General features: G+C 38.0%; 1 protein-coding gene across 1 annotated transcript; it reads left to right on the plus strand.

Moving 5' to 3' along the window:
- Window positions 1-8,443: 8,443 nt before the first annotated feature.
- LOC140145167 (uncharacterized) lies at window positions 8,444-9,019 on the plus strand. The gene has a single exon (XM_072166943.1). The coding sequence runs from the start codon at window positions 8,444-8,446 to the stop codon at window positions 9,017-9,019; it is 576 nt and encodes a 191-aa protein (XP_072023044.1).
- Window positions 9,020-11,638: the final 2,619 nt, after the last annotated feature.

An 11,638-nucleotide genomic window follows, 5' to 3' on the forward strand; every position in this document is an offset into this window, starting at 1 on the left:
AGCTCACATGTAATTTTGGTACTGGAGGCTGCCATCTTGTATTTTGAAGTATTGTTGTGCAGAAAGCTCTCGGTAAAGACACAATTAATCTTTACCTGAACCATCATAAATAGTATTTGTGACAAGAACTAGAAGAAGAATAGCAAGTGAAGATAATAAACATCATCAAGATACGTTTCAGCTAAAGTGTATCCTTGGATTTGTGATGATTTGTGTCACTTTTTTTTTTTTTTCCGAGTCATCGAAGATTGTATTATTTTAGTACCAAGCTTCTGCTAACCAGGGGAGCAATCCAAGTTTGCCCCTACATTACTTTGAAAAGCTAAAAGGTTGATCCAAAAAAAGGCTCGCGGGCAGAGTTTAAGCCTATCAAAATCGAAAATCTTACACGAAATGACTGAATTTCACGCCTAAGTTTAACACTAGGATTTTAAAAAAAATACAGTATCAAGCACTACAATTTGACCTGACATTTACTGAAAAAATGAAAATGATTGCTTTTTATTTGGCCGAGAAAATTAATTTTACATTGAAAAGGTGTAACTCAAAATTTAGCTCATTTCAACACCAAATTCGATCGTTTGTATTGCCTCATTAAATGACTGAGTGAGCCTTGCAGAACAAAAGAATCGGTTGTCCAGGTTGCTAACTGTACAATGCAACACCGCGTTGCAACCAGAGGCGTAGATCCGACCCGGGTGTGCGGTATAAATCCCCCAATATTTTGATAGGGTATAGATGGTCCATAAAAGCATCCCCCATGTTGACGCCTGTATGTGGGTTTCTGACCAAAGTAACCTCATATTTGGCCATTTTAGCCTAAAAAGTGCCAATTTTTTCGCGCTTCGCGCGACTTTATTTGTACCATGAAATTATTTTGTTGCCAAAAGGTGCTGGATTTACTAATTGAGTAGATCCATGCCTAAAACCAGCGGGCTGAAAGTCGGGCTCGTGAATGAAATCCATAAAAATATCCGGTTGGAAAATAAATAAATAACCCTAAAAAGGGTGAAAATGGTGCATCAAATGGCTTCATTTGTGCTTTCATTTTGAAAATTTTCTAAATTCGGAGGGGGGCACATCCCCCCTCAGCCACCCCCCCCCCAGCGTCGCGCAAGCGCGACGGGCAGCGCTGTCGCGCCGCATAACACATTCAAAAAAATTTTGCCCCCCCTATCAAAATACCCTGCCGCCGCTCATCTTCATCTCTTGCACACTTCAAAAGTCAGCTCAAAACACAAAAGTTTGTTCAAAATTGATTTTACTGATTCGTAGGAGCCTTGAAGTCTTTATTTAACTCTATGAACTGGCATTACTTTTCGAATTTTAATTATCTTTGCTTCTGCAGTTTGGCTACCTGCGTTTTAATATTGCTTTTTTCTTGTTTAATTTTGTTTTATTTTTAAATGATATTGCTTTACCTTGCACATATTGTTTGATTTGCCTGATTGGGTTTTTTTCACAGTATATGCGTTTGGATATTGCTTTTTTCCTGTTTAATTTTGTTGTATTTTGAAATTCACCCAGCTACGATTCAGGACTCCCCGTTTCCAAAATACCGTAGAATTCCGTCTAGATGCATATATGCCTCTAAACGAGGGTTTTTTTAACGAAAGATATGAAAGGCCAATACCCTTCTCAAAAACATTGCAATAGATTGGTCTTACAAATATACATGTTTGTACAGCCGCCTTTATCAGTAATATAGTTGTTCAAACTCCAAATAACGTTTTTGTTGAGAGTGTCTGCCTCTTATCTCTTGTGTCAAAAAAACTCGTTTAGAGGCATATATATGCTTGTAGACGGAATTATACGGTAGTCTCATTAACGCTGTGAACTCGCTAAAGGCCCGGTCACACTATGACGGCAGATAACCAACGAAAGGTGACGAACGTGAAAATCACAAAATGTTGGCGGCAAAGCGACGGCAAAAAGGAGCGGGAACGACCTTCAGCGACAACACGACGGCAAGGGACGAAAGGCTGCGGCAAGAAACGGAAACTAGCGACCAATATCGGATGTTGTCTGGGCGGCGAGTGACGATGTCTCGACGGAGCCCGACAACAAGCAACGAGGTCATACTTCTGGCAGCGGATTTGCTGGCGGCAAGGAACGACAGCTGACGGTGGATTGCGACGACGATGACGTGACTCAGCGGTCGACATCAAAGCCTGTGTGTGCGGGTTGTATAGTCCACTTTGGCGTTCCCACTCTTCACAACGTTCTGGTTATCCCCTCAAAATATTAATATCAATAATAATCAAAAAATATTAACAGCAATATCAATAATGATAAAAAAAAATTAAAATCAATATCAATAATAATCCAAACTTTTTTATCAATATCAATAATAATCAAAAATATTAACATCAATATCAATAATGATCAAAAATATTATCATTAATATCTATTATTATAATCAAAGATATTAATATCAGTATCAATAATAATCCAAAATATTACATATATCAGTAATAATAATAATAAAAAATTAATATAAATATCAATAATAATCCAAACTTTGTTATCAATATCAATAATAATCAAAAATATTGACATCAATATCAATAATGATCAAAATATTATCATCAATATCAATAATAATCAACAATATTAACATCAATATATATCAAATATTAATCAAAAATATTAACATTAATATCAATAATAATCAAAAATATTTGCATCAATATCAATATCAATAATAATCAAAAAAATTTTTTTTTTTTATTATTATTGATATTTCTTTTTATATGAACTTCAAAATTGCATCGGGCCGGACAGTCTATTGAAATCGAACTGACGTCAAAAAATGTCAAAAATCGCACAAAAAGTTTAAAATCGTGGACAATCGTTTAAAAATCATAACCCATCGCAGACCACCGTTTCAATGCCGCAGGTACTCGCAAACGACCCGCCATCAACAGTCAATATCTGTCACCCTCCGGACAAATTTCGCAAGTCACTGTCGCACCAAGATCGTTACAATTTCGTTACTTGCCACAATGTGTCGTCAAGGTTTGAGATGTGACGTCACCTGCCGTTGTTTTTTTCGTGAATGGTCGTTGACAACGACTACCAACGAAATTGTGACGACCTCAAAACGACTAAAGACGGCCTCGCACGGTATGGAAACGTCAAAGAAATGAGGGTTGCGGTCTCCAACGAAATCTGGACGGAATCACAACTACTTCTTTTGCCGTCACAAAATTTTCTACATGTTGAAAATTTGCCGACGGACGCAACGAATAATTTCGGCCGTTTGCGGTCGCTAACGGATTCGTCAGCGACAAGTAACGGCATCACACGATGAGTGACGGTAAATTCAAAATTGCAATTCGCAGCTTAACGTCGCTTGCCGTTCACCCCTATTCGTCCTAGTGTGAAGTGTGACCGGGCCTTAAACAAGTAGTATTTTGTTTTTTATTTTTAACATAGTCCACAGTGGTTGTGCAATTCCCCATTTCTGAAGTGTATTATGCAATTGTTTTTCTTTCTTCTTTTTATATTATATATTACTATTTCAAAAATGTGCAATATTAGTTTCTGTAAATGAAATTGTATATCATTCTGTATGTTACATAGATGGCATCCTTAAACGTTTTACATGTTTGTTGTTTTTGTCTATTTAAATTTATCATGTAATTTCACTTTTTGATTTTTTATAAATGTTAGTAAAATGAATGTAACTTTGCACATATTGTTTGTTTTGATTTAGGGGGATGCCATTTTCTTCGGAAGGGGATGGGTCATGAATATGTCGCTGACCGGAGTCAATTTTATGTCCCCCCTATTGCGGGTCGAAAGATTTTATAACCTCCCCACTTCCACCTACACAGACTCTCGAAAGGCAAATTATTCTTTGCCGGAACTAAAGCGCAGAGCGTGCAAAGATTAAAGTGCACGGAGCATATTAAAATTTGGATCGTAAGTGTAAAGAAAGTTCGCGGAGCGCGCAAAAATATAGCCTTATATAACTAAAGATTGTTCACATATTTTGATCATAAGTTAAAGAATGCACGCATGCAGCGGCGAAAATGAGACACCAGCATTTAACAATTCTATACCCCCTATTTTTGGCGTAAAAATTATAACCCCCCCCCCCTATTTTTGACCTAAAAATTCTATGACCCGTTGTAACCCATACGAAACTCGGGGAGCTGATCCTGGTTGCGATGGTTATTTGTGGAATGTCTAGGGTGTGTACTCTTGTATCAGCAAAGTCCCCGATTTGTTGTTAAATGGTTTATGGAATGATGTGGGGCCGTAGTGGTCAGCGACAACCTGTAAAGTGTGCCGAGGCTTGTGGATCAACGTCTAGGCGTTGTGCCTGTGCGTAGCGCCTTTTAAATCACTGCGGTTTCACAGTATTTGTTCTCGTTTCAATGTGAAATGTTGGCTTATTTTCAGCAGTTTTTAAGTATTTTGTATCTTGTTTTTATTTCGGTTTTTATTTGGTGTAGTTTTAACCAGTGTATAACATATATTTTGTTTTCTCTGTATAAATTTAATTTTTAATATTATTGTAAAGCACTGTAAGATATCCTTTTGTGAACACGCTATTATAAGACATAAATTATTATTATATTATTATATTGAATTCACCCATTTTGGTGACACATTTGTGACCTCACAATTATACTTAATTGGGACAAATTAGCAATTTCTATGCTAAAATGTGCCACACGAAGACATAAATTTGGCCTAAAACGAGCCAAAGGAAAGCGCACTTCTGCCAATTTTAAGCCTTTTTCTCACCAATTCTTTCATAATTAAAGTAAATTTTGTTATAAATGGGTCTACAAGCAGAGGCCCGGAAGCTCCCGGATACACTGCACTCTATTGTTTGTAGATATTCACCCAATAATGAGCCACGGTGTTTTCGGACTAAATAGAAGGATGTACTGCTTGAATTTTTCTTTTTCTTTCATAAGCATTTTTAGGAGAGTACGTCACCCATGGAAAATTTAAGGGACGTGTCTGCCCGTACCACCCACCCCGCTTCCTTCCGATACAATAAAAACAGGTGATACTAGGTATGAATGGTTGTATAATCAGTCTAGAGACCTGTCGCTCTGTTAGTTTAGTTGGAAGAAGGGGCTACCGTGCACCCTCAAAAATCAACTTCTAATCGACATTTGCAGATCAGGCAAAATGTGTAGAAAACAATATGCTACAGACTTGACATTTAATATGGAATCTTTTGTCGCAAAATGCCAAAATGTGATTTTCACTAAAAATGCTTCTTCTTCCACAAATTACATAACACAATGTCGTCACTTGCATACCTGCATCGCCTTTAGCCAGTGTCTAAAAGTTGTACAAAGAATGTGGTTCAAAGGTCATTAAGGGGATAAAATCTTACAATTGCATTATCTCAACATCCGTAAGGGGTATGGGGCTCAAACTCGGTAACAACAAATCTCATACCCAGGGGAACATTTTACAGGGGTCAGGTCAAAGGTCATGCAGAGGTCAAATTTAAGAAATGCATTTTCGGTACATCATTGAGATTCGCAGCGCCATGGTCAGGTCGCTCTCGATGATCGTCCTACAATTTTATCCGTTTTAGGCGGTTTAAAGATGATTTTTAACCAATGAACTTTTACGTGTGTTAGTGTTTGATACCTGGATGATTATGTTGCAGCAATTTTTATATTTTGTGTGTGGATTACGTGCAATTCCGTTGATTTTTATTTCCACTTTCGTCGTGGATCGGGTATGTACTGACTTTATTACATGTACTGTAACCAGCTCCATTGGGAATACAATCGTGATGACCGGTACTCAAACTGAAGTGGCTGACCTATCTAACATAAAGAGTGATATTGATCGTAATATTGATCGTATATGTTATACTGTCGACTTTCTTTATTCGCTGGAACTAAAACCACCCGGTTTAGATAGTGCAATAGACTGTGGTATACCCATGAATGTTTGTAAACATTTGGATTCCTTGAACTTACTCAAACATCCTTGCCCTTTTCATACACAACATCATGCATATACAAGGAAAAAGCGTTGGCGAAAAAGAGGAAGTAGAGGTATTCGTAGACAACGCAATCCCGTTCTATCCCTGTCGTTACAAACTTAAGAACTACATGTGTACCTGGCCAAAATGCTGCGAATCATAACAACTTGCGCTACTTGGACAAACATGACAGTAGAAAATTTAACATAAGACACTGGAACGCCAGATCTGCTAGAAAGAAGACAATTGCAATAACTGATAACATAATTGCTAATGACATTGATATTTTCATTATCACTGAAAGTTGGCTTGCCGAAAATGACCCTGTTGTTATAGGAGAGCTATTACCACCAGGCTACTCTTTTATGAACTTTAACCGTAAGGGCGATGAGCACGGTGGTATTGCAATTATCCACAAATCTCAAATCAGTCTTCAGAATTACCCAAGTACTACCAAAACCACGTACTTTGAGCATGCATCTGTGGTAATCAAAAACACTGGACTTAGGATTGTCACTGTCTACCGCCCCCCGCCCTCCAAAGTAAATGGTTTCAAAACAAGCCAGTTCTTGGAGGAAATGGAGTCTTTTCTGGAGGATGAGTGCCTTGTTCCTGCAAAGACTATTTTCTTAGGGGATTTCAACATTCATGTAGATGAGCCAGGAAAACCAGAAGTTGCCCGTTTTCTTGATACTCTTGTTGTCAATGGATTACATCAGCACATACAGGAACCTACACACATTAGTGGACACACTATAGACTTAATTATATCTCGTCCAGAGGACAAATTAGTTTCAAAATCTTGTGTGCTTCCATCTTTAGGTTCTGATCATATGCTCATTGACTGTGTAATTAATTGTGCAAAACCTGCACCTTTAAGAGTTACATCATCTGTAAGAAATTTCAAATGTATGGACAAATCTGAATTCACTCAAAATCTTACTTCTGAAATTGAGGGTCTGGATCTTCGAGGTACTGCTGATGAGATGCTTGGGCAGCTCGAATCGTCTGTTTCTAGTGTTCTTGATGCTCATGCACCTTCTCAGACACGTTCTCGAAGCTTGAGACCCCGCTTTCCGTGGTATAATCAAGAAATAAATGATGAAAGGTGCAAACGAAGAAGGTTAGAACGTAAATGGCGTAAGACAAGAACTGATCTTGACCATGTTGCTTATATTGAACAATCTAATAGAGTCAACAAACTCATTCAAAGTGCCAAAGAGGTGTATTATAATGAAGCACTTGAATCATCTGACTGTAAAAATATGTTTGTTGTGCTAAATAGACTGCTAAATAAGAATGCCAAGTCTTTACCATGTTGCGACTCAGCCTTAGAGTTGAGTGATTCATTTGCCAGATTTTTTATCAACAAAGTTGCTAAAATTAGACAAGAATTCTGTGTCAATAGTGGCACACGTAGTAGTGTAAGTAATCCTAGTGACATTCTGTGTGATGATAGTGTACAGGTATTTGACAGTTTTAAGCCTGTTAGTGCTGAAGTCATCAAAAGACTGTTCTAAACTCTGCTAACAAGTCATGTATCCTTGATACACTTCCAGTGTGGCTCTTTAAAGATAATATTGATGTTTTGTGCAATGTCCTTACAGTCCTTGTTAACAAATCGTTCAGTAGTGGTGAGTTTCCACACGCACTGCGTGAGGCTGTAGTTTGTCCGGTCTTAAAAAAGCCTTCTCTTGACAAGAATGTCTTACAGAATTATCGTCCTGTCTCCAACTTAAGCTATTACTCCAAAATCATGGAGAAAATTGCTTCTGTTCAACTCCAAGAACACCTTCAGTCTCATGGTCTCCAGGAAGAGTTTCAGTCGGCGTACAGGGCTGGCATAGTACCGAAACGGCACTGCTAAGGGTCAAAACAGACATATTGAAAGACATGGATTGCGGCAGAGCTGTGTTTGTAGTGCTTCTTGACCTCTCTGCCGCTTTCGACACGGTAGACCACGTCATCCTTCTAAACCGCTTGTCACGCACATTCAACATCACTGGTATGGCTCTTAACTGGATTAAAAGCTATCTACAGAGCAGAAACTTTCGCGTTTCAATAGGTGCTGTATCATCTGAAAAAATATGATCTGAATTACGGACTACCACAAGGATCGGTCCTTGGACCACTCTTCTTTGTTCTTTACACCTACTGCATTGGACATATTATCAGAGAGTTTGGGATTTGCTATCACATTTATGCTGACGACGTGCAGCTGTACTTTTCCTTTGACCCAAAGATTGCTGGTGCTGCTGAACTTGCCTTATCCAGATTATCGTCTTGTATCAATGCTATTCGGCAATGGATGATGACGAATTTGTTGAAGCTCAATGACTCCAAAACGGAGTTTTTGTAGCAGGTTCGTCTCATAATCTAAAGAAGTTACAGACTGTATCTATCAAAATTGGTAATATGGACATTAGACCCTCTTCGACCATTAAGAACCTTGGAGTTGTCTTCGATCAAACAATGTCCATGAATGCTCATGTGAAATCACTCACTAAATCAGTGAACTTTCATCTCAGAAACATGTACAGAATTCGGAGGTATATCACAACTGAAAGCTGTCACCATCTTGCTAGGTCTCTCATTTTGTCTAGACTTGACTATGCGAACTCACTTCTACTTGGCATTTCGGCAAAGGATAGGAAACAACTGCAGAGGCTTCAAAATAGAGCCGCCAAAGTTGTCTACAAATGCAATAGACTGGAACCATCTGCACCTTTGCTTAGAGACCTTCACTGGCTGCCAGTTGCCGAAAGGATCATCTTCAAAGTGCTGCTGCTAGTGTTCAAAGCTCTGCATGATGTAGCTCCGGCCTACTTGTCGGATCACCTCGTCCTCTACGTTCCTGGTAGAGATAACATGCGATCCAGCAATAACTATTTGCTTCATGTTCCGCGCACTTCACGATCCATGGGTGACAACGCCTTCTGTTCGGCTGGCCCACGCCACTGGAACGCACTTCCAGGTCATCTTCGTTTTGCACCTTCTGTCAACGTGTTTAAGAAGCACCTAAAAACGCACCTCTTCCCACCTGTATAGGGATTTGTTTCTTAAATACGTTGACAGAAGGGTTTGCCTCATTTTCCCCAGGTTTCATGTTTATTTTGATTTTCTTGCCACACTCATTAGTTCTTTGGTTTTACTTAAATTTTAATGTGTATTTTTCATGTGATTTTAATATGTATATCATGTATATTTCTTAATAATTATGTACTTTTTAAGTTATAGTTTGATGTATATTCTTGTATCTGCATTTTAATGTTTTTATTGTAAAGCGCTTTGACAATTTTAATATAGCGCTCTATAAGTGTCGTTTAATAAAATAAATAATAAATAATAAATCTGTAAGGGGTTCGAGTCTCAAACTCTATGACAACAAACTTAATGACCAGGGGAAATTTTTGGAACACTTTGCAGGGGTCAGGTCAAAGGTTATCTAGGGTCAAATCTTATAATTTCCTTTTCTGGACATCTGTAAAGGGTATGGGGCTCAAACTCGGTGACAACAAATCTCATGACCAGGGGAACATTTTGCAGGGGTCGGGTCAAAGGTCATGCAGAGGTCAAATTTTAGAAATGCATTTTTGGACATCTGTAAGGGGTACGAGGCTCAAACTCGGTGACAACAAACTTAATGACCAGGGGGAATATTTTGGAACACTTTGCAGAGGTCAGGTCAAAGGTTATCTGGGGTCAAATCTTATACCGTAATTTCATTTTCTGTAAGGGGTATGGGGGCTCAATTTCGGTGACAACAAACCTCGTGACCCGGGAAACATTAAGGTCAAAGATCAGGTCAAACGGTAATTAAAGGGTTACATGCCTTGCGATTGTCTGCGCTCTGTGAGCGCAAATTATCTCTAGTTATGTTTGATATTGTTTTCCCAGCAAATCAATTACACCATTGATTGATTTCACAAAGCAAATACTGCCGGTATAATGAAACTTATAGCCATGGTCATAGTCTGACAGCTAAATCCATTCTTTATTATCTTCTTTGTTTTATTTTAGATTGTTTTTCCAGCAAATCAATGGTGATTTGTGATTTCATGAAGCAAATACTACCTGTAATAATGAATCTCATAGCCATGCGAAGTAACAAATTTACGTTGTTACAACGTCGTATAAAAGTCATATAAAGTGGAATAAACGTAATATATGGACGTTGTAAGTACGTAAATCTGTGAACTCGTACGCGTGTTTTGACAACGTTATTTCCGTACGTTAATATTGCGTCATTATGACGTTGTTTCGACGTCAAGTTGTGAACGTAGAAACAACGTCATTGTATCGTTATATTAACGTCTGTTAATAACGTTGCTACAACACGAATACGAGTTCGCAAAATTACGTACTCACGACGTCCGTAGATAACGTCCTTAATATTTTCAGACTATGACTTTTATATGACGTTCATTGTGAATGTCAAACCAATATTACTTGAGAGATTGCGATTTCCAAACGTAGGTATCGGACTTACGTTGATCTGTTCAAACCCACGCGCCTGTATTGAAGCGAGGTCACGTACTTAGCTAGTTTTGAAGATTTTCCACGTGCGAAATCAACGTAGATACATCGTTGAAAATGCACAAAATTTGTCCATTTCACAATTTGTAAAGACAGTCAAGGATAACGAACATACGAAGAAAAGTCTAATTATTATTATGATCATTTTTGTTCGTAACAAGTTATTATAATAAAGGTACTGCAATGTGTTAAAAATTGACAAAATTTATACGCGATGTACATACGCAGAGATTGCCCATTGAAATGTGCGTGATACTTTGCGTATAAAAATGACATTTCGATTTCACATTTTGGACACCAACGTCGTATAAAACGCAGGTGTTACGTAGAAATAAGCTGATTTTACGACATGTCGAAGTTCATTCAACGCGCCTAATTTTCAGGATGAAAAAGTCTTATTTTGAAACTAAAGTCATGATATATGAAAAATATGGTTTTTGGGAAACTATAATACTTGGGGAGCACAAAAATACAATTAGCAGCATGTTAAGTCAAAATTTATTCAAAATCAAAAGCGTGCTGTTTTAATTAGGCAGAGACTCGGTGGCCTGCGGTTACCATTAACTTTTCAATCACTATGCCCTCTATCGACCTAGATCAGATATTATAGTTTTTGTTCCAGCCCCCATGTTCTCCATCGTGACGAATAAGCACAATCCAGTTTGAAACCGAGACTAGCAATATTTAACACCGTATTACCGTAGGTAAAAACGTACGTTAAAACATACGGTCCATATGATGAAACATAGCAATTTCGCGATTTCCAAACGTAGGTATCGGACGGACGTCTAGATCTATACCAACCACTCTCCTGTATCGAAGCGAGGTCACGTATTTAGCCAGTTTTGAAGATTTTCCACGTGCGAAATCAACGTGGATACATAGTTGAAAATGCACAAAATATGTCCATTTCACAATATGTTAAAGACAGTCAAGGATAATGAACATATGAAGGAAAGTCTAATTATATTATTATGATCGTTTTGTTTGTAACAAATCATTATAATAAAGGTACAGCGATGTGTTAAAAGTTGACTAAATTTAAACGCGATATCCATACGCAGAGATTGTGCATTGAAATGTGTGTGATAGTTTGCGTATAAAAATGACACATTTTGGACTCAACGTAGC

This window comes from Amphiura filiformis, unplaced genomic scaffold, assembly GCF_039555335.1.
Source record: "Amphiura filiformis unplaced genomic scaffold, Afil_fr2py scaffold_160, whole genome shotgun sequence".
NCBI lineage: Eukaryota > Metazoa > Echinodermata > Ophiuroidea > Amphilepidida > Amphiuridae > Amphiura > Amphiura filiformis.

Coding starts and splice junctions, on each gene's coding strand:
- LOC140145167 (XM_072166943.1), top strand. CDS start 8,444: ATGTCCATGAATGCTCATGTGAAATCACTCACTAAATCAGTGAACTTT.